Source organism: Molothrus aeneus, chromosome 2, assembly GCF_037042795.1.
Source record: "Molothrus aeneus isolate 106 chromosome 2, BPBGC_Maene_1.0, whole genome shotgun sequence".
Classification (NCBI taxonomy): Eukaryota; Metazoa; Chordata; class Aves; order Passeriformes; family Icteridae; genus Molothrus; species Molothrus aeneus.
In genome coordinates this window covers 50,444,891-50,467,327 of record NC_089647.1, presented here as the reverse complement: position 1 = coordinate 50,467,327, position 22,437 = coordinate 50,444,891, and the positions used below count along the sequence as shown (strand labels likewise).

General features: G+C 42.7%; 1 protein-coding gene across 1 annotated transcript; it reads left to right on the top strand.

Annotated features, from left to right (window-relative positions):
• The first annotated feature begins 215 nt into the window (after positions 1–215).
• Positions 216–21,432, top strand: SMAD9 (SMAD family member 9). The gene is made up of 6 exons (XM_066571074.1): positions 216–790; positions 7,227–7,484; positions 10,227–10,364; positions 12,164–12,385; positions 16,598–16,854; positions 21,289–21,432. The coding sequence occupies exons 1-6, from the start codon at positions 379–381 to the stop codon at positions 21,430–21,432; spliced, it is 1,431 nt and encodes a 476-aa protein (XP_066427171.1). The 5' UTR covers positions 216–378.
• The last annotated feature ends 1,005 nt before the right edge of the window (positions 21,433–22,437 follow it).

Sequence of the window (22,437 nt, the reverse complement as noted above, 5' to 3'; positions counted from 1 at the left end):
GAAGAGAGGCTTGGGCCCAAAATAAACATTAAAAACCAAACAGAAAACCACTGAAAATTAACTACACATTTTGAATGATTTCTCTTTCAAAACGTTTTATTGAAGGAACAATGGAAATAGTGTGTGAAGCCTAACCATGTATTGTGTTGCTGTTCCAGGCTTCATCAGCAGTTTCTTGATGTTTGGAAAGTTCTGAGACCCACCCTGTTGGACTACTTGTGCCTAAGACTACAAAAACATACGTGTGAAAGAACCTCTCTTCCTTCATTCCACTGAAGGAAGTGTCCATCACAGCACTGTGGAAACGCCGTGCACGCCTTGCAAAGCAGGAGAACAGTTTGTGCTTCCCTTGACGTTTGTGCACAATCTCTGCTTCTTATGCACTCCAGCACCCCTATCAGCTCCTTGTTCTCCTTCACCAGCCCCGCAGTGAAAAGGCTGCTGGGCTGGAAACAAGGAGATGAAGAAGAAAAGTGGGCAGAAAAAGCTGTTGATTCCTTGGTGAAGAAGTTAAAGAAGAAAAAAGGAGCCATGGAAGAACTGGAGAGGGCTCTGAGCTGCCCGGGTCAGCCCAGTAAATGCGTCACGATCCCACGTTCCTTGGACGGGCGGCTGCAGGTGTCCCACCGCAAGGGGCTTCCCCATGTCATATACTGCAGAGTGTGGCGCTGGCCTGACTTACAATCTCACCATGAATTGAAACCACTGGAATGCTGTGAGTTCCCTTTTGGCTCAAAACAGAAAGAAGTGTGCATCAACCCCTACCATTACCGGCGGGTGGAAACCCCAGGTAATTATGTCATCTGCATATGATTCGCATCTCTGCGTTAGCTCTTGCTCCGGCAGGTCTAGTCTTGGTGCATCCTACAGCAGTGCTCTGAAATGTGAAAAGGCAGGTTCCATCTGATGGAAGGATCTTGGGTCTTACCCTGTCTGCTGCTATCATAGCTCTGGCAGCCAGGACTAGGGAGGGAGCAAGAGCTCCTCTCCCGTTGGGGTCTGAGTCCCGTCGGACCCCTGAGGGCACCCGGATCTTGTCCAAGGTGCTGAAAGCAGCTTCCTCTCCCTGGACGTGGGTGCTGAATCCTCCCCATCTGAACTGGTTTGCATGAAGTCTGGGCACCAGCCTGGCCTCACAAGTTGACCACCAACAGTTGAAAACCAGTTGAAAACCAACAGTTGACTCATTAAGCCCCAGGAAACACTAGCTCTCTCTTTAAAGATAAGAGTTGCAGTAAAATGGCATATTTTGCAGTAAATATGAAACCAGGTCAGTTGATTCTTCCTAAAATACCTGGTGGACTGCCTTAAGTGGGATTTACTTACCTAAATGGAGAGTTTATGTGAAATAAATCTATCAGGTTCCCATAAAACTTTGACATTTTCTACTGATAACCCTCTTTGGACTGCACTAAAAACTTATGACCTCACTGAAAGGTCATTTAATTGGGCTTTATGTCAATGAAACAGCTGTTAAAAAAATTGTAGTGTTCAGTGTTGACTTCTGTAAGGGATCTTGGAAGACAGGGCTGGCAAAGGTCTTGAGCAGTCATCCTGTTTTCCTCTGCCCAGACTCCTGAACCAAACGAAATTACCAGGTACGTTCCTGACAGATATTTCCTAATAAGCTCTAAAAATCCCATGTGATTAAGGCTCTACAACCTCCCCAGGCAAGTGAAGCTATTGCTTTTCTATCCTTACAGTTCAAAATGATTTCTAATATCTAACCTAGCTCTCCCTTACTGCCAAAAATCACGGTAATTTAATTTACTAATGGATACGGTTGGTAAGTGTATACTTTTTATTCTGAGATTACTCCTTGTCTGGCATGAATTTTACTCTGAGGTGACATTCGGATCAGATAAGTGAACCATGGGATGTTTCTTTTCCCACAGATGAAATAAGGGAAAGACATTTGTTAACATTTGTTAAACACCAGGGGCTGCTTCCTCTTCTGATAATCCTTCCAGTGCAGCAGAGCTGTCATTGTGAAGGTGTATCCAGTCTGCTGTAAACATTGTCAAAACTTTTATATTTTATAGCTACACTGAGTGGCGCTTGTTGTCAACAGTTTTCGGTGGAAAAAGCTGATCTCACGCCTTGCTAAAGTAAACTTTTCAATAATTTAAGAAAAGATGCTCATAAAATATCCAATTTTTTTTTGTTTATTGCACTTCTTTATTTGCAGGCTGCAGTCTTTCGTGTCTTATTTCTTCTGGTGTAACTTTGGTGCAGTTAATGGAGTCTCCTCAAAGCTGACAGCACTGAACAGTGCTGATTTCAACCCTGGTTTTCTCATCTGTTCAGTGCCAGCTAACAAACACTGCTAATGGAATAGTCCAGCAGCTGCTAAATGGCTTCCAAAGCTTGTTGTTCTGATCCTGAAACTCAGAAGCTTTCAGCTGTGAACATGTCTCTATTGTCTGTCTGTGCAGCAGACTGGCAGTATCTGTGCTAGTAAAGTAGAAGGGGACAAGGTGCAGGTCTGGGTACTGCTGAATTGGTAACATAATCCCAGGAACAGCTTTCACCCATGTGGACTTGTGTGGACTAGCAGCTCTCAGAGTGCAGAGTTAGCCCACAGGAGGGACTTTGGGCACTTTGGACTTGGCCAACTTGTTCTGGAGGTGAAAGTGAGTGCAACTGTGAGCTGTGCTGTACCAGTTCTCCACAGGACCCAGGAATTGCTCTCAGGCTGTTGTATTCACTCCTACAACTCTGCTTACAGGCACAACTCAGAAGCTTAAGCTCACAGCCATAGTATATATATATTTGTACAGTATAGCAGAGTGCAACCCACTCGGGTGCTCTGGGGCAGCAGCAGGAGAGAGAACTTGCACCACTGCAAGTGGTGCAATGCAGCTCCAGTTAGAAAGCAGTGCTGCAAGGAGGTGTTGGCAAGGCAAGAGAACAAATGAGCTTCATGAGAAAGTGGCAGCAGTGAGATCACCACAGAAAAGTCTGGGAGTGGTTGATTTAGGTGCCAGTCTGTTTAAACAACAGTCCTCTTTTAACTTCAGGAAATCTGCATCTTGGCTGTTAGTGATTTTAGTTTTATATGAGATTCTCTGAGTTTCATCCTCTGGTGCTAAAGAATCCCTCACTGAATAAGTCAACACTGTATTTTTTATAATCCACATACCAGCATTATTTTCATACGAATGTCCACCCTTTTGGGGATCATTTTCCATCACTGCAGTCTTTGTTGCTGAGTCAACCACTCCATGACCAGATCCACTAACTTCAATCCAGAATGAATGAGCTGTGTCAAAGATGGGAGGGCCTCATCCTTTCTTTGACAGCCTGACAAATCCTCTGTTACTAGAGTACAGCTTTGAAATCTGGTCAGAGATTCAGGGATTTCATTACCACTGCTGTGTCCTCAGTCTGCCCAGTCCCATTTTAGGCTCTGCTACTGAAACTGCACAGATTACACATGGCTTTTATTGCTGCTACAACTATTCCTGGCAGATTTCTTCTCAGGTCTGCTGAATAGCAGGTGCCACTTAGGAAAAAAAAAACCAGAAAATATTTCCTCTATGTGTGCAACATCCCACTGCAGAGAGGAGATGGCCACCTAATCTGAAAGAGGTAGGTATGTTGGTTATGCTCTGCTTCCCCCTTCATTGTTGCCTTTGAAGAGCTTCTCAGTGGTTTGTTGACCAGACTAGAGCTTTTCTCTGGTTTGTTGTCAGCAGAAGCTGCCTAAACATGTACCCTATCGTTTTTATAAGAGATCATTCATATGTAAGTACTGTAAATTTGAGGGTGCACCATTGCTGTGGACAGGAGAATTTTTGATTTAGACTAACTGACTGCTTTCATGAAGCCTGAGTGGGACTAAGATGTGATAGCCTGCAAGGTGGAAGACCATCTGATGGCTTCACTGTTGGTCGTGTGTTTGGGAGTAGCCATGGGCACAGGGAAGAGAGGGATCTCACTGGAGAGTGGTCTCCAAAAGTAGTAAACTATGCGGAGATGGATTAATGTGTGAGAAATCGCAGTGTGGATGTTGTACCTTAAATTAAAATGAGGCACAGAAGTTTGCTTGCTAGCATCTGAAGTCACAGGCACAGCCAGGTTCCCAGCAAGAACTGTTTAAGCTAAAGGGAATGGGAGAAAGGTATGAAAAGAGGTGGCAGGACTTAGGACATGACCATATTTGTCTTCAGTTGAACAAAGATCATCAACACTTGAGCATGCATAGAAGGGAGAATCCACCTCTGGCTCTTGGTGGACAGTAGCACATAGAAGAAAAGGGCCCCAATGAGTGGAGAAAATGTGGGTAATTTATGAGGACAGACAGGTGCCAATACATTCAGTTACTCAGTTTTATGTCTCTGGTCACACTTCCTTCAGAGTGGTTGAGCCCTGGAGAGTGACATGTTACTGAAAGAACAAGGAGAACGAGGCCCTGGGGGATACTCTTAGCCACAAACAAGAACATCTCGGAATGCCTCCCCACCACAGAGCCTTTATCCCTCTAGGCAGTCACAGAACAGTCAGTGGAAAGAGTGAGTGAGGTGGCAAACAAACTGTTCAGCAGAGCAGAAATTAAGAGTGCCATGGTCAGAGCCGGGAAGGAGTTCAAGGCTTGAAAATTCTTCCTGCTGACTCACTCAAGGCAAATCAAAGGCTTTCCCTGGCAAGCGCTGTTCACACATCCGGATTCTCAGCTTTCATTTAGAGAAGGAGTTGAGTTCTCACAGGGCTGAAGGAAGCAGCTCCCTCAGCTGTGGTGCCCACAGTCAGCCTCTCAACACTGCAGGACATTGCTGCACACAGCTGCCCCTTGCTCAGCGCCTCTGCTGGGTGCAAAGGGATCTCCAGCTCCTCATTTTTGAAGGCTGTTGGTCAGAGCTGGCTCATCAGCATCAGACCTGACAAGCATCATACCAGTTTCATGGAGCTGCTGTGGAAAACTCCAGAAGCAACAAAGGAAAACTCCAGAAGCAGCAACAGCTCACAGCCTGGAGCTGTTCACAGGAGCATGGGATGGGAGTAATACAGCTCACCAAAACTATATCTGCAGTGATGGTAATGGTCTTGTCCCAATATATAGCAGTTAAAGAGTTTATTCCTCTCCACTGGCTGTTAAGAGATGCACAGGGGACTCGGCAGTGCATTCCAGATGTGAATACTTGTATTGCCTGTAAGAGTCCTACCTGGATGTTTAAAGTTAAAAGAACAGTAAAGAAGCAAAAAAACCTTTCTCTACCAAATGACTTAAGAAAGTGGCAGCAGACTCTTCATGCCACAAATAGGGGCATATGAGAGACAGAAGGAAAGAAAATAGTCTCCAGAGCACCAATCCTTGTCCTGGCCAGAGGCTAATTAGCAATGCATTGGGCCAGAGAACCATGTATGTGTGGTATCCTAACAGGTATCCCAGTGCCTGTGTTTCCAGGCAGAGGAGAAGATAACTTCTGCAGTGAACTCCCTGCCATCAGTCCAATCTTTTGCAGTGTTAGGGTTCAGTTCTTCAGGTCATGGGTGACCAGCAGATTCCCAGTGGTATATTCCAGTGGGTGAGCAGACAAGTTGTTTAACCCCGCCTCTACTGCAGCATGGTACTACATTGAGCAAGAAGCTGTGAACCCATTGTTGGTACCAGGCACTGTAAATGCCCCAGCTCTCTGAGCAGCTGATGTGCATTCCAAGCAGAGATGTGCATTCCTACAGCCTCTTCTCATGCACATGTTTTGCATTATCTGTACATTATTTGCTTTATTCAATAGCAATTTTTCCACTCTTTCATTAAGCTGGATAAATGAGAGTTTGCTATAATTAAAAGTTGTTAGCTAACCTACCTAAAAATAATTTGCCTTACATAGATGGCTTTTTGGCCCAAGCAATATGTTAAAACATGTTCAAACTGTATATTCCCATCAACATTTAAAAACAAGAGTGTACATTGCTATTTGCTTCCATAAACTAGTAAGGATAGACTGGAAGATGATGTGCTGCTGGGTTTTAGGCCAGAGGAACTCTGGATACTAGGTCAGTCAATACAAGCCTGCTGAATTGTCCCTGATGCTGGGACAATTCATCCTTCTCACAATAACTCAAATTGCCTCCTTATCTTCTTTGGTGGCTTTTAGATCTGCATGATACCAACTGGGAATTTGTTCCCCTTACCTGTGTTGAAAGCCTTAACTAAGATAATTAGGTATTGTGTGAGCTAGTAACTAACAGAGAAATCTTGGGGTACAGGAATCACCCATTGTAGGGGCTGCTCTTCCCACCAAGGACTGTGGAAGACACGGTTAAAGCTTCAGGTTGAACTCTCATATTGAAAATTATTCAGCAAGCCTCCTTGTGTTCCAGCCTAAGGACTGCATCTTCATAGGTATCTCACTATTCAAGATTTTCAAGGTGTTTTGAGTCTTAATTCTACTCTTGCTTCTCATGTCAGAATCCAAAGTAATTTGGATCAGTTTTGGGTTTCTCAAAGGGGCAATGCTGTTAGCAGCACTGACAGTGTGAGATGAAAATGGAGTTTGTGGATAGGCAATATCTTCTACTAGACTAATTTTTAAATGGGTTAATTTGGATTTCATTTTCTGGCCCTCATTTTTCATGTCTTAAATACCAGCCACTGACATATGCCTTCTTACACTAGATCTTTTCTAACTATATTGCAAGACCCAAATTGATATTGCTGCAATGTTTGAATTGCCATTTACATTTCCTTTCAAAGATCCCACTGTCTGTCTGGCAGCATTTTCAAGTACCTGACAACATTTTAGATCTGGTGTCTGGCCTCAGGTTTCTACTTCTTTTTGCCCATCTGTAACATGCTGGTAGTAAAATATGTAGTGTATTGTAGAGCACTATTAATTGTTATTAAACTTGGCTGTGAATTTGGCACATCCTGGTGATAATATTTAGAAAACTTATGATGTGTTCAGTTTTTGAAGAAGCTAGGAATAGGTAAGTTTGAAAGGGAGAGATGTGCTGTATTTATGAATTTTATGGTACTTTGCTCAAGTCAAGATTCCTTATTTTGCATGTGGAACTGCTGTAACTGGCTGCAGATCTGGAGAAAAATGTCCAAGAATTCAGCTTTTGATTCTTGGGTTTGGACAGGTTTGTTACTCTTCAATGACTTGTATGCAGACATCAATATTTGAGATGCATGGAATATGCCTCTTTTTAACTTACAACAAGATATACTTTCAAGAACACAGCTTTAACCATTTTTTTTCTGCTGTTTTTGTTTCCAGTCCTACCTCCTGTACTTGTTCCAAGACACAGTGAATTTAACCCTCACCTCAGCCTCCTTGCCAAGTTTCGAAACACTTCTCTGCACAGCGAGCCACTGATGCCGCACAATGCCACTTACCCGGATTCTTTCCAGCATCCTCCATGCACCCCTTTCCCATCATCCCCCAGCCACATGTTCTCCCAGTCACCTAACAGCATCAGCTACCCCAACTCGCCAGAAAGCTCTTCTGGACCAGGAAGTCCCTATCAACTCACAGGTAAGAATGAGCTTTGGGACACCCTCACTGAGGCATTTGAGGGTTGTGACAGGGCCTGGGGTCAGGTGACAATTCTGTGCTCCCCCACAGACTGTAGCTGCAGATTGAACTGTTGGATAGAATGGACTTGGAACGTGATTTCTCGTAACTGTCTCCTGTATACTGTCTCTCAGTCCTTCTGACAGATGCTCAAGAGATTGAGAACTGTAGTTGTCCTGCTCCTAGAAGTGCCTGGGTGTGATGTCATGATTACTCTGGGGAAAAAACTGAAGAGAGAAGCAGGTGTGGCAGAAAAGGGCACTTGCAAGACCTAAGTTAGGGACCTAGCATGGTCAGGGTCAGAACCTTTAGAAACTCCATCAAGGAGAGAGGATAAAATGAGGAAACTGGTGTGCAGAAAGCTTTTTAAGTTTATGGGAATCCTACTGACTGTATAAATTTCAGAACATTAGGTGTTTAACAATCTGGCCAACACTTGGAAAAGTCACAGCAAGTTCCTGTGACTTTGGAACATGTTCCACAGTTCTGAGATTAACAGGCATATATCACTCAGATTGTTTGTGTTGTGAACTCCTGACTTAGTACAGCTCTAGTTACCTGAAAATTTAACTGTGCTTTTGCTGCTAATGCAACACAGTTAAGAGCTAGTTTTAATATCAAAACACGGTTCAGATTCGCTTCAGCACTTTAACTTTCAAGCAGTTTCAGTTATGTCAGCTTTTTCACAAAGATGAACTCAGGTCAGAATCTTGTAATTTAAGATTTTAGCATCTTAACTATGAAGGATTTAAATTCAGGTCCTTAATGATATGCCTATTTCATTTTAAGAAAGAAGTTTATTTTACAAGGTTTTTGTAGCATTTGAACTTCCTTTTAAATTGAATACTTTCAACACAGTATGATGTTTTTCCTTCCCTCTTCATTCATTGAATGTGCCTTCATTCATTTATTCTCTAGATCTCTATTTCTGATTATATCATATTTAGCAACACTGAAACATTTCATCAAGTAGCAAGACTTGTTTGTCTTGCCAATATTTTTCTTTCTCCTGTGTGTAACTAGGTTGGATTCAGTGGAGCTGGTCCTGACAGGTAAATCAGGCCCATTCCAGCTGTGTAATGACTCTGACTCATGCATTTAACTGAACTTGGGACCTCTCAAAGCTACTTAATAATGGAAGTGGCTCAACCTGAGCTTCAGTATATCATAGCACGTAGCATACTGATAAGCATAATTTGCCTGTGTAACAATTAGGGATGGAAGGCTATCTAAAGCAAACTGGAGTTACATCAAGAACCTTGAGAGGGATTGCTGTGACCAAATACAGATGTCAGCAATGCAGGTTTCTGTGTCTGATGGAATTGTCTATACTCTCCCTGTAACCAGTGGAGGAAAACAGACACTCCTAGAAAAAGATTCATTGCATCTTCTGGTATACGTCCAATACACTGTGTCTGCAGGTTCCTATTTTTCTTTAGTGGATATAAGGAGACCTAAATGTGACTAGTTTAGGAGCAGACATTAAAAATGTCCATATAACCACATGATTCTGTGATTATATTCCTTTCTGTAAGTTATTTTCTCTTTCACTATTTCTTGATTCTGTTTTACTGTTTTTTGTTGCAGGGTTATGTCATCTAAGTGTTAGAAATATCATATAGTGTATGAAATTCCTAGGTCCTGAACAGTGCTTAAATAGAATAGAATAACATGGCTTACTTGGAAGATTCAGTGGTTGTCTCATGATACAGTTCTTAGTTATCCACTCGGGATCAAGTTGCTTCATTTTGAGGGCCAGACAACAGACCCCAAACACAAGAGGGAATTTCAGTCTGGAACCAAGTTAAACCCTTCTTAGAGAGGCCCTCGGTCCTGCAAGCTTGTATATGGCTATAATTTTCATATAAGCTCATTGAGTTTCTGTTCAAATGAGGCAAAACTACACACTTTTAGTGCTTATGCACTGAATGTTGTCATTTTATAATATTTAAATGAAGTCCTTTTTAATTTGGCTTTCTAAAGTCTCCAGCCTTTCTGGATAATCCCCACTGTAGAGTCACCTTCTGTTTTCTAGCTCATGTTGCTGTAAATGAAACAAATCAGGAGCTGAGCAGTTGTGACTTGATACTTTTCCTCCCAATGTTTTCATGACATCTATTGCTCTTTGTGGGAGACTGAACAAACCAGGAGAGGGACAAACTTCCCTTGTAGGACAGGGGAAAAAGACAAGTCTGGAGGGAGTTTTGTCAAGTCTGGTTTCTAAAGCTTTCCATAAGCTTTTTTTACATATTATGAAGAAAGAGAGCTTTCTCCCAGAGGATGAAATAAAGTTAGTTTCTGCTCTTAAATGGTCCTCCACAAGTTTTAAATTAAAGACAGAATTCTGGAAATAACAGATGAAACTGCATTACTTTCTTAGGGTAACAACCAGGGTTAACAGAGAACTTGATTTTACATGGGTCTAGGCCTGAGGTACTGTTGTGACCATCCCTCTCTCTTTCAAGCACTGCATGTCCAACATGACAGCTTTTCCTTCCCATCTTTGCTGAACATGCAATGGTCTTAATATGGAGACTGAAGGGAAGTCAGATTCAGATTTGTGCTTTTTCAAGTCTTCTCAAGCCAAACAGTACTGAAGTGGTAAAATACTCACCAGGAAAAAACCAGGAGGAATTTACCAACATACTGACTTAGGTGTCTTTCTTCCTTTCTTTTTCCTTTCTTTTTTCTTTCCTTCTGTAGTGGAAACTCCACCTCCACCCTACCATGCAAGAGAACCTCCAGGAATCCACAATGGACGGTCAATGGATGCAATAGCTGAAAGTCAGCTAGTGTTGTCTTTGCCCAATGGAGGTAAATCTGCCGATGGAGAAGCTGAAAGTAAATACCATTTGTACTATTCTTTAAGTAAAAACTTTTAAGAAAAAAAAATTGTTTTAAAAAATTGTTATTTGCACATGAAGGGTTAGTGATCTGTAATAATAAGTTTCAGTCAGTTTTGCAGTAAGGCTGTGTGCTAGACCCATCCATTAGCTAGCAGGAGAGGTTGATGTAATATTTCCATGAATTATGTGCAAACTTACAGAGTTTAGACCTTATTTGCATCAATGGACTATTACAGTTAAAAAGCTGTTAATGCAAGCAAACACTGTTATCTACATTGTAAAGATAAACATATCAAATCAGGGATGGTGGGGCAATATAACACACAAAAGCGTTATCAATATCAGAACTCATTTCTTTATCACCTTCAGCTCTAGGTTTCAAGTACTTTAAAGCCTTATGGTAGGGGCCTTTTTACTGCCATCTTTGTATAAATGTTATGGTTCTGGCTGGTTAGAAAAGGAAAGGACATGTTCTAGTGGAGTACAAAGATATTTTGACAGAACTCCAAAGTCTTTGTTGTCTTATAAGAATTCTTTAGTGGGAGAGGCATTAATGGTCAAAGAAAGGTCTGGGGTCCTGTTTGCACCCCTCAAACAACTTGATGACCTCTCCTCTTGATGGCCTTTCCTACCTTTGGGCTAGTACTGGCTAGTGCTAATGCCCCCACCATTGAGAGCCCGTTGCTGCAGAGTAGGAAGGGGAAATGGAATTCCTCTGCTGGCTTTTGCTTTGGCTTCCTGCTACTGCAATGAAAAATCGCTGTTGTTCTTTTAGTCCATCATATTGTGTTCCTAAAGAAGTGTTATTTCTAGAATGAGGACTGAGCACTGCACACACATGCACATTTAAAAAATATCGCCAGGCTTCTGAAACAGTGAGGAGTGTGTATTTAGCATGGAACTGGAGCAGAAGGAATGTGAGGGGATAGTGCTAATTACGGATGGGGACACAGAATGGCTGGATAATAACAAGTTATCAGACACCAATACTTATAAATAAACTGTCAAGCTAGTTTAATCTCTTTATCACAGCCTACCATCCCTGATCACTATCCTAGTGAATATTAGTTCGAAGTTTATTAGAGGTTATGCACAGAGGTGCTCTGGGGGCAGGCGGGCTCACATGCCTGTGGTGAGCAGGCAGGATAAAGTTTCCTACTAATTCCTGTAGGACAAATGAGGCTCAGAGATTCTGTTACATTTTTGAATCTTTCTCTGTCTCTGACTTAGAAAACCTGAGCAGGGATATATCCAAAAGAAATGACCTTGCTGACATTTCTGCTTACAGTTCCACATGGAAGCGGAAAGCCTGAAAGCGTGCAAAAATTGGAGTGATTTATTACTTCTGAACTCCAGAGTTTGGTATTAGGCTGAAGGCCTAATACCAAAAACTTGGCTCAGTTTTGACTTGCTTTGAGCCCATCTGTCATCACTATCTCCTGCTGGTGTGCAGAGCAGATGTATCCCTTACTATTTTCAGTGTATAGTTTGGGCCCCAGTTCAGCAAGGACTGTCAGTATGGTTGATTTAATGCAGTGGAGATTCCACTTTTAAGAAGAAGTGGGGCTCCTCGAGGCTTAGAGTTAAGCTGATGCACCAACCTTTTGCATGTTTGGTACTTCAGTCATAAAATCAAGAAGCAATGGAGCTTCTGTTGGGATAAAGTATGACATAAGTGACTGTTTAGATAAAGAGATGGGGGGCTGAGAGTGGGAGGGAATGAAAGAAAACAGAGAAAGATTGTTTAAAAAATATGCTGTAACCTGAGCAGCTTCCTAATTTTATCTCCTACAGACTTTCGGCCTGTTTGTTATGAGGAACCCCAACACTGGTGCTCAGTTGCCTACTATGAACTCAACAACCGGGTAGGGGAGACTTTCCAGGCCTCCTCTAGAAGTATCCTTATAGATGGATTTACAGATCCTTCAAATAACAAAAACAGGTTCTGCCTGGGTCTGCTCTCAAATGTAAATCGCAATTCTACTATAGAAAACACCAGGAGACACATAGGAAAAGGTAAGAGGAAATCCCCTCTCCTCAGGAATAATATTCAGAGCTCAGAAGATCCATGCATTGCATGAACAAACCTATCTGATTCATCAGATGTGCTTATCTTAAAATCAGACCTTTGACATCTGAAATAGAAGAAAAGCAATGGATTCTTTTCTGACTGGATAACAATCAACAGAGTAACTCCTTACAAAGGCTATTTACTTGGCCAGCAAAGAGAAAAATGTTGTTTATAGTTATGTGTTCTAATTTAGCAGTATGTATTTTCATTTTATTTATTAGAGCTTCTGGCAACTGGGAATATTGCCATTTAAATGCCACTAAAAGGATAATTGCTGGTGCCTCAGGGCTGCTTCTCCTCCCACCAAATAACAAAGGGAGATGGATGAAACACTTAGTAGTTGAGTTACTTAGCTGAAGAACTCTGGTGGAATTGTGTTTGTAGCTTTCCCCTCCCCCCCACCTCCCACCAAACTGATTCCCTGCTTTGTCAGCTTTTCACTAGTAAAACTAAGGTTTGTATTCTCCCACCAGCAGCTGCTGGTGCAGCTCTGTGTGCTCCAGCTCTGGTGTACATATACCCTCAGCATGCAATGTGACATGCTGCTGGGGCCAAGCACGAGGAGACCACACCTGGACACACATGGCCGCACACACTCTGTCCCAGATCCCCAGGGCTGTGTAGGGTTTGATATTCCCCCAGAACTTACTGTTGTTTGTGGTGGTGAGTCAGAAGCCCTGTGCCAGCCACTTCTCCATGCAGATGAAGCTTTGCCTGTTCTGGTACATCCAGTCTAGGCTCATTATCTTGCCAACCCAGCCTCTCACCAGTAGCTGCCTGGGAATGCATTTCCCACTGGGCTAATTAACTCTAATTGTTCCACTCCTATTATCTTGTCAACCTCACCTCATTTCCCAGGCCTAGAGCAATATTTTAATTGGCTCTTGATAGTCTAGTGTTGAATGACTGAATACAAGGAAGCTCTGAGACAAATGTGATACATTTTTTGCAAACAGCAGTGAACCTGAAGGCTGGAACAGGCAATGTTGTGCTAAGCTCTTGCACTTTTCCCCAGAATGAAAAACACTTTTGTTGCGGATGCTACAAGTGTGTGCCTTAGTGGTTTGTTGTGTGGAGTGCAAATGTGTTGTACATCTAATTCTAACTTACTTAAAAAATAAAGCAAAGCTTTACATCCTATCAGTGTAGGCTGTCAGAGAGATGTAGATCAAAGCCGAACCTGGCCCTAAAAGAAGAATGACAAAAGATCCCAGCTGTCATTTGGCAATGTGACAGTCTGTGACTTTCTGCCCCCAAAAGGTGAGGAGACAGAACAGAAATAAAGTTAGGTAAATGCTAATGGTCTTCATCCATTTAAATGTGAAGATCTGTCTTAATTGATTAGAAGTCCTTTAAAGTCCTACACTAGGAATGTGCCCAAGGGAAGGGAGCAGATTGCCCAGAGAGGAGCTTAATATATCAGAGATCCTTAATTTTACTGCTCTTCCCTGTTTATGCAAATCCTAAAAAACCATATACAAGTGGAATAGAAGTGGCACCAGTGCAGGCCTGCAGAAGAGCACAGAGCAGCTCCAGAAGCGTATAGTTCAAAGGCATGGTGGACAGATGAAAGCTCCTGAAATGGATACAATTGTCACATGTTAACACTGGAGAAAAAAGAGTGAGTAAACAAGATTAGCTCAGTAGGATAAGGATATGTGATTGAATCGTCATCTAGAGTATCAGCGTGAAACCATTTCCTGGAAATACCACATCAAAGCTAAAAACAATCCAGAACACAATGCAACATATACGAGCAATTGGACCTGTTTCAGCAGTCAGACTTCAAGGACAAAAAAGTAACTTTTGATCAGTGTCAAAAAGATGTGGATGCTTGGAGACTGCTGAATTTTCAGTTTCTGCAAAGGCAATGAAATACCACTAAAACATATGGACCTTTGATTTGGTCTTCTACAAATATGTATTTAGCTGCTTGATTTCCTTTAGGGTGCTTTCCTTTGGTGAATGAGTACTAGAATAATAAGAATACACACTGATCAGTGTTGTATTTACTGCTTTTAAAAAGTTCACAAGAAGAAAACAATTTGTAATCTCTCTGCTTTCAGAAGTGGCATTGATGTTTTTGTTATTGTAGCACAATGTTTGGGCAATGCCTTTGAAAGCATTCATTTTTTCTCAGAAAATGGGTTACTTAATATACTTTGAAAACTCAGCCTTTAAAATTTTTCACCTTAGCATTCCCTGTGGTGACCCTCAGTCAGTAGCTTCTCCTGAAGATTTGAAATGTGGTGCACATTTACGTCCTAATTCTTCTCTCCCTACCCTCTGTTCTCACTTCATCTGATTATTTCAGACAGCTATATGGACTCTATCAAGTTCCTTTCTGTCCTTCCTTTTTGCCCATTTCCATGGGAAGGAAGATCAAGTGGTAACAGTCATGGTGTGCAGCACCTCACAGTGCCTGGTGCAGCAGAAGCTGATGCTTTCCTGTCACTGCTGTTCCCAGTGCAGCACCAGAGTGTGCTCTGAGCCACAGCCCTGCCACTCACAGATCATTTCAGATCTTGTGGGTGCTCAGAAGTCAAGTGATGGCTTGAAGACAGATTTTAAGGTTCCCATCTGAGTCACCCTGGAAGACTATGGGAGAGTGTATTTTTTCCCAGATTCTTTTCCCACTCAACCTGCTTTCCCCCGTGCCATTCCCATTTCTGTTTAGAGGCTGGTTTTGTCCTAAGGATGTGCTGCTGCCCCTTGTTGTTAAGACTGCAGAATGATGAACAGACTGGGAATATGTAACCAGTCTGTTTGTATGAAAGACAGCAGGAATAAAACTAATTACAGCTGCATTATTAAAGCACAGTTACCAGTAGCTTTGCAGGCAGTCTACTGAGGCTCTGTGAACATTTGTGTGTGTCTGAAGAGCATGCCTAGTATTAGAGAGGAGGATTTTATTTTTATTTAGTGGTGGTTTTTACAAGAACAAAGAATTGAGTTTTTCCACCTCTCTTGGCCCTGGGAAGCATTCATTTCCCCTAATCTAGCCATGGGAAGGGTGACTGGGCATTTTCACAGAATGACTTGTCCCCTTTCAGGTCGTGGCTTCATGCTCACTTTTCAAGCAGTTTTCATGCTCACTTTTCAAGCAGTCAGGGTCCCCACTGCCACACTTATACTGATAAAGATCTCACAAGATCTCACTGAAAATAAATTTTGTTTTGTTTTTAAGTTTATTAGCTGGTTCAGTTCCTCAGCCTGGACAGCAGCCCAATCCTCAGCTGTTGCTGCCAGCATGAAAGCAGGTGTGTCAGCAGGGGCAGGGAATGGGAGAGCCCTTTCAGCACCTGCACAGACTTCCATGGCATTAAGCTGGCTCTGAGCCTGCACTCTGTAGCAGATGGAGTGAATCATCTGGTCACAGTGCTTCTCTCTAGCTATCAGCTAGAGAAGGCATCTACACAGTTATCATCTTACAGATGATCCCCAAATTCAAGATGGCTGAATTAGGCTAAGATAAATTCTCCCACCAGTTCAGGTATGTTTTCATGCAAGCAGATATCCTTGGTGGATCAGAATATTTGAAGGGATAGAAGTGCTTCCATCTTAATTTCCCCAAGGCACAGTCAAAATTTGAGTTAGTATTGGTAAGTCACTTGGGCACTGAAAAGTTCTGAAGAAAATCAGTCATTTTCTTGCTAAAGGTCACTTGGAACAGGATCTGATGAGTAAGTCACATCATGTAAATGCAAATACATGGTTTTGAAGGGGCAGATAAAGCAAAATACAGAAAAGTATTTTAAGTACGTGCCATGCTGTGTTTTAAATGTCTGACAATAGGATCCTGTAGTAAAACAACGGCGTACAGTGAAGTGGATCTTGGCCAGTGTGCATTTGCTTAACAGCAAAAATACATTTAGCTGTGTAATGCAATAGTGATTTTTCAGGTCTTGGGTAGTTTTGATTGATGTTTAGGATATTGTTGACATGTGTTTCATGTTTATGTATGTGTATTTTGTCATAAAGTTACTACTTTAGTACAACTATGCTGTTGGGTAGAAGTAAAGAAACCAGCACTGAGAAACAAAGATCCTGGAAGGATCCTGGGCTTGTATGCCCAAACCAGTAAAATAATTAATTACTGGCATAAAATGTGCTGTGAAAAATGGAGACATAATACATGTTACTTTTTTTTTTTCAAGGTGTTCATCTTTACTATGTCGGTGGAGAGGTTTATGCTGAATGTGTCAGTGACAGCAGTATTTTTGTGCAAAGCCGCAACTGTAACTACCAGCACGGTTTCCATCCAGCCACGGTCTGCAAGATCCCCAGTGGCTGCAGCCTCAAGATCTTCAACAACCAGCTCTTTGCCCAGCTTCTTGCCCAGTCAGTCAATCATGGTTTTGAAGTGGTGTATGAGCTGACCAAGATGTGTACTATTCGAATGAGCTTTGTTAAAGTAAGGATTCTTTGCTTTCTCTTACATTCTTGCTTTTGCTTTCTCTTGCATCCTTTGGTGCAAAACTAGATCACATCAAATCTGTTCAAGGGAGGATGTAGATACCCAACTTTCGAATAGCAATTCATACTGCCTGTTTTCCAGTATTGCCTTAAACTTATAGGTGCTCAAAATCAATAGCTTTTGTGGTCAACCTGAAAATCTCTTTGATTACAAAATTTAGGTGCTCCATAGACTCTCTGTGGAAAATAGGCTGAGAATGCATGGTGGTATTCCCCCACTGATTGTTCAAAAAGCTCAACTCAGAAGAGCTCAGCAACATATAAATGTTGTAGCACATATCTTAGGCAATTGTGATCTCTCCTATTGTTACTGGTTTGCAACAGAGCTTAATAGAGCCATTTAAAAGAATGTCCATATGTATTTAGGCTAATTTACAGTCTCACCAGTAGCACAGACTGGTATACAATGTCTTAATCAAGAAACACTGGGTCCTTCTTCATCCCTCACTGAGCTTGAAGAGAATTGTTGTTTGCCAACTGCCCAATCCCTCACAAATATCATCTTACTTTCTGATGATATTCACTCTGGCCAGCCACACAACCAGAAGGGCTTCTTGCAAGCAGAATGGAAAGCCCAAAAGAATACTTTACCTTCCCCCTGTTATTTGAATGAGACAAGAAGCTACCAAATGCATTACTGTTCTGATGTCCTTCATATTTGAATTTCACAGTCTGACTGCTCTGTGGGAAATCTATCAGTCTTTGTGGGACTTTCTCAAATCTTCTGAATGGCCTTCTCACCAGAACAAGATCTCTCAACTCCTTTTAGCACTTAGGATTTATTTGCATGCCTGTTGTAGCATCAGATAGTTTCCAGATGATGCTAGACCAACTTGCTATAGTGCTGCTGGGGAGAGCCGGCAGCAATGTTCAGCCTGCAAACTAGAGCTGCTGCACCATTAGAAGCTCTTGGTCCTGCTAGGTACCATAAAAATGGCTTGAGTATGTTCCTTTGTCTTGCAGATTTGTTTTTATACAAATGACTGAATTGAGGTGATTGAATTCTCATCTAAGATACCAAAAAGTGTTTGAGGCTCAAGTCCAGTTTCCTTAAGTTCTACAGAGCTGATGATTTGTGTCCTACATATCTTTCTGGTCTTTTTCTAGCCATCCTTGGGGACCCATCTTCTTAAGTCTTCAAGAGCATTAGGAGTGCCCTGTAATCTCTCCCAGGAGTCCAAGCCAAAATCTCCATGCCCACGACCATGCTATTGCTTTGTTCTTGGGAGTGAACTGGTATCTTGTTCACATACAAGCATTAGGGCAAAAAAAAAAAGAAAGCAAGAAACCCAACAAACAGCATTTTCTTTAATGGAAGACATGAATGGGCATGTTGTTTGTAAAGGCAGTGTAGCCAGTTACACAATATTTTCATTATCTCAGCGATTCAGGGGCAAGCTCTTTGATGTGTTATCTGCCTCCATGCCCAGCATGGCAGCAGAAATGGTGGTGTTGATGCACTATAAAATGCTGCTGCCATATTATCACCTTGCTTTGTTGAAATAATAGCAGCTGTTATTGTGCCTCAGGCACCAGAAGACCAGTGCAAGGAGTTATTTTGAACTCTTTCTCATGACGTCTGGAAAATTGCTATGCAAATCTCATCTAGGCTCTTTCTTCCTGGCCTGCAAATACACTTCCCTTTATTCAGTCTTCCCAAAATATTTCCCTCCCAAGGAGTGAGCCCTCCTGTGTTCAGTCTGGGGTCAGGAGTGATCCTGGATGTTGGGAATGCAGTGCCAAAGGGGCCTGCTGTCTGTCAGAGCCATAGTCCAAGAGGGCTCTCGCGTGCAGGGCAGTGCTGTGGCTTCTCTACTGACTCGTGTCCAGATACTGCTGGTCACCTACAGCCACAGCCCAAAGGGCTGGAGACCCTGCCTCTGACCCCACCAATGCTTGAGCTACCAGCTGGGAGGCCAGGATAGGTAGGGATCAAGATATGAGAAACTTGACAGGGCTGTGCCATCTTCTGGATGTAGGGTATGGGACAGAGGGAGGGGAAGGTCTTGTCCCCTCTGATGCCCTTTTTGTGCCCACAGAGCAGCTTAGAGGAGCTCAAATGTGGTGTATCATCAGTGACAGCAGCTTCCATCCACTGAGCACTGCTGATAACCAAAGCAGGATGGCTCTTGCCACCTCTCCACAGGTGAAGCAGGTGAAGCACAAAGGGAAGAGATGGAGAGTTTCTCCAAGCCAAGGTCTGAACCCAGCTCAATTCCTCCCACATCTCCCCAGGTCTTGGGGCTAAGGGGAACACCCAACAGACTTGAAAGCTCAGCACTCTGGGACATGGAGCCTAGGCTGGAGAGAGCTGTTGCCCACAGGAGGAGGGAAGTGTTGGCAGAAGCAGCAGGACCCATGGGAGTACCAGTATCCTCTTCCCACCATGTGTGGAAAACACCACTGCAGCTTTGAAAGTTGTACACACTTCATTCCCTCATTAAGAGAACTCCAGCTCTGGGTTCTTCTCAGTCCTGAGGTGAAGGAGGCTACCTGCAACCCAAAAGTTATATACAGGGAGCATCAGAGTCCTTCCCCTCCTGGCATTTCCCCTGGGGGTGCTCCAGCCAGAGACAGCATCGCTGGGAGTGTTTGGGAGTTGCCAGCAGAGGGAGATGGCCAGCCACCTGCCAGGCTCCCCCAGATCTGGCACATTGTGCTTGAATCCTGTAATTGCTGTTCCTCTAGATTTTCTGTCCTGCCTGTCAGCAAGGTGTGCCACCTCCTCTGACACTTGCTCTCCTGGCTGTGTATCTTCACTGCAGTTGCGTACTTGTGACTTCACCATCTCGGAAGTCTGACTGTGCTGGCATTTTATGCAAACAGATAGAACATCAATTTGAGGTTCTATGAATGCAGGCTCTTTCTAGTCTGATAAATGCTCTGCAGTTCAGAAAAATGCTGTCTGTTTGGAAGTACTCTTTGGGCTTTGGTTGGTCCATATCTTACTCTTCTGCTTTCTTTTCCATTTTCTTCATTAATTGGCATGGATTTTATCCAGACCACTTATGGTAACATCTCATTTTAGTGTTGATCCTAGTTTTCCAGCTATCATCTAAAGAAGTAGCTGCACTGGCAGCCACAGTTGTCTGAGCTGCTCAGCACTCAAATTTTGGTGACTTTGGCAGCCATCAGTCTTAATATACCTCCATGTCCTTTTGTTGTGACAAGAATACCAACCTGCCTGCTTATCATAATGACAGGTATGACTCAGTGTCTGATCAGCATCCCAAAAATGAAGATCCTCATCCTGTAGTAGGACCATGTTTTGCACATTGCCCTATGGAAATCTGAGATCAGTTCTGCCAGTGATACATCTGGTGAGCTGCAAGACTCTGGGCTGTGACTTGCATGCCTTGTGCTGCTGTGACGTCAGGCTGCTTACTTAGCACTGCTTAGACACTGTGCCTGCTTGAATCATAGAATATGCTGAGTTGGAAGAGATTCATCAGGATCATCAAGTCCAGCTCCTGGCCCTGCACAGCACTATCCCCAAGAATTACACCCACAAGCATTATCTGAATGCTTCTTGAACTCTGTCAGGCTTGGTGCTGTGACCACTTCCCTGGGATGCCTGTTCCAGTGCCCAGCCACCCTCTGAGAGAGAAGTCTTTTCCTAACTTAAACCTGCTCCTTGAAGCATGGGTACTTCAGGTTTTCTCTTCTCCCTGCCAGCACCCCATCCCTACCTTCTCTCAGATGCCTCATATCCCTTATCTTCCCCAAGAGAGTTGGAGAAATTACTGCAGGACTTCCCACAACAGACAGCTGGGAACTCTTGTTGGCAAAGAGGACATGTTCAAGGATAGAAAACCCATGGGAAATATTTATACATAGGCTAAGTATGGTACATAGGAACTGCTGGAAGTTTCCAGAGGTTAGGCAAATACTTAGAAATTCTAAATTCCTAGAATCACAGGATGAATCTCTACCAATACACAAAGCAGTGCCCAGGACCATCCCTAGTTCCTGTTAATGAAAAAGGCTGGCCTGCTTTTTGTCGGTGGCAGACAGCAGTCTGCCAGACTTCCCTGGGCATGTCCCTGGGGTGCAAACAACAGGGACCATTCCCCACAGGCTGTTTGCAGGCAGCCAGGCTTAGAAACAGGCTTTTCCATGCTAGTTGTTCTCTGCACCTGGAAGTGTAACTGAGATTTTTAATTTAATAGCATTGAGTCCCTGGCAATTATGCTAACAATGACCTTAAAAAGGAGCTAAGTTTTTAGAGAAAATTATCCCTAAGATAAAGCAGCAAATCTTGGGAACTTGGCTGGTGGACTGTCTGTAGTTGTGTTAGACTATCAGCACTGGAGTTATGATTTAATGTTTTGAGTGTTTAAAAAAAAAAAATCACTTTTTGGTCCTTTTATAGGGCTGGGGAGCAGAGTATCATCGCCAAGATGTTACAAGCACACCCTGCTGGATTGAGATCCATCTGCATGGACCATTGCAATGGCTGGATAAGGTGCTGACACAGATGGGCTCACCTCACAACCCCATCTCCTCAGTCTCTTAAGAATCATCTCTAGAATTCCCTTAGGATGGATGCTATTGCAGGCAGTGGCTTATAGAATTCCCATGAACAGAAGCTTCTATATGTAGATGTATGTAGATGTAAATATATCTATACATAGTCTACTCTCTTTTTTAATTTTTTTTTCATTTTGTGGTTTCTAGTTACTCTGATGCCAGTACAATAAGCTTAGAAAGTCGGGTATAGCATATCTGTTCTCTAGTACAAAATAAGCCAAATTCCTGCAAAAGTGTCAAACATTTCCTGTGAGCATCTTCATTCCCCTGCCAAGCCAGTAAACGGTGCAAATTCCCAGCACTTTCAAGTGGGTTCAGAAACCTATCTGTTGCTGCTCCTAGTAGGTGAAATTCACCCTTCTGCAGGCAACCAAAATCAGATCTCTGTGCCATTTAAATTCATCTTACATCCTGATTTCAAGTCCAGAAGAGGACCTGAGGTGGTGCACAGGACTTATGCATAGAGATGATTTTTATCTAGTGAACTGAAGGACTAAACTGCCATTCCAGTCTGTCTCCCTACTGCAAAGCACGATGGGACAACAAATCCTCTGAAGAGCTGATGTACATTGTCTCTCCTGGGATTTGGCAGGAGAAGGGAGCATGTTCAGCACAGGAACCTTATCTCAGAGCATTCTGGACAATCTGAGTAGTCTGATACTGCTAACATAGTAGGGTATGGTACTGCTGCACTGAAAAGCAACAAGCTCCTAAGAAAAAAATAATAATTTAAATATATGCCCATGAGTTAAAAAAATTAATTAACTTCCAGTGCTTTTTTGCAAAGTACATAATACATGCATATGTGTCCGGTGTGTAAACTAAATCCTGTTCATTCTACAGTATTGATGTAGTTTGTTTTAAGATTAGGACTGTCTGTATTTAGACTGCTGTGCTGATATCAAGGTACTCCCAGAAGGGATTTGAACTGTGATTCAGAAAAGGGACATTAATTGTGCATTGAAGAAGCAAATAATTACTTTATCATTCA

What these genes read in the sequence shown, in the direction of transcription:
- SMAD9 (XM_066571074.1), top strand. Translation starts at nt 379, where the DNA reads ATGCACTCCAGCACCCCTATCAGCTCCTTGTTCTCCTTCACCAGCCCC. An exon ending in TGCCGATGGAGAAGCTGAAA is followed by an intron (nt 10,365 to 12,163) that starts GTAAATACCATT and finishes TATCTCCTACAG; the next exon opens with ACTTTCGGCCTGTTTGTTAT. An exon ending in TTCGAATGAGCTTTGTTAAA is followed by an intron (nt 16,855 to 21,288) that starts GTAAGGATTCTT and finishes GTCCTTTTATAG; the next exon opens with GGCTGGGGAGCAGAGTATCA.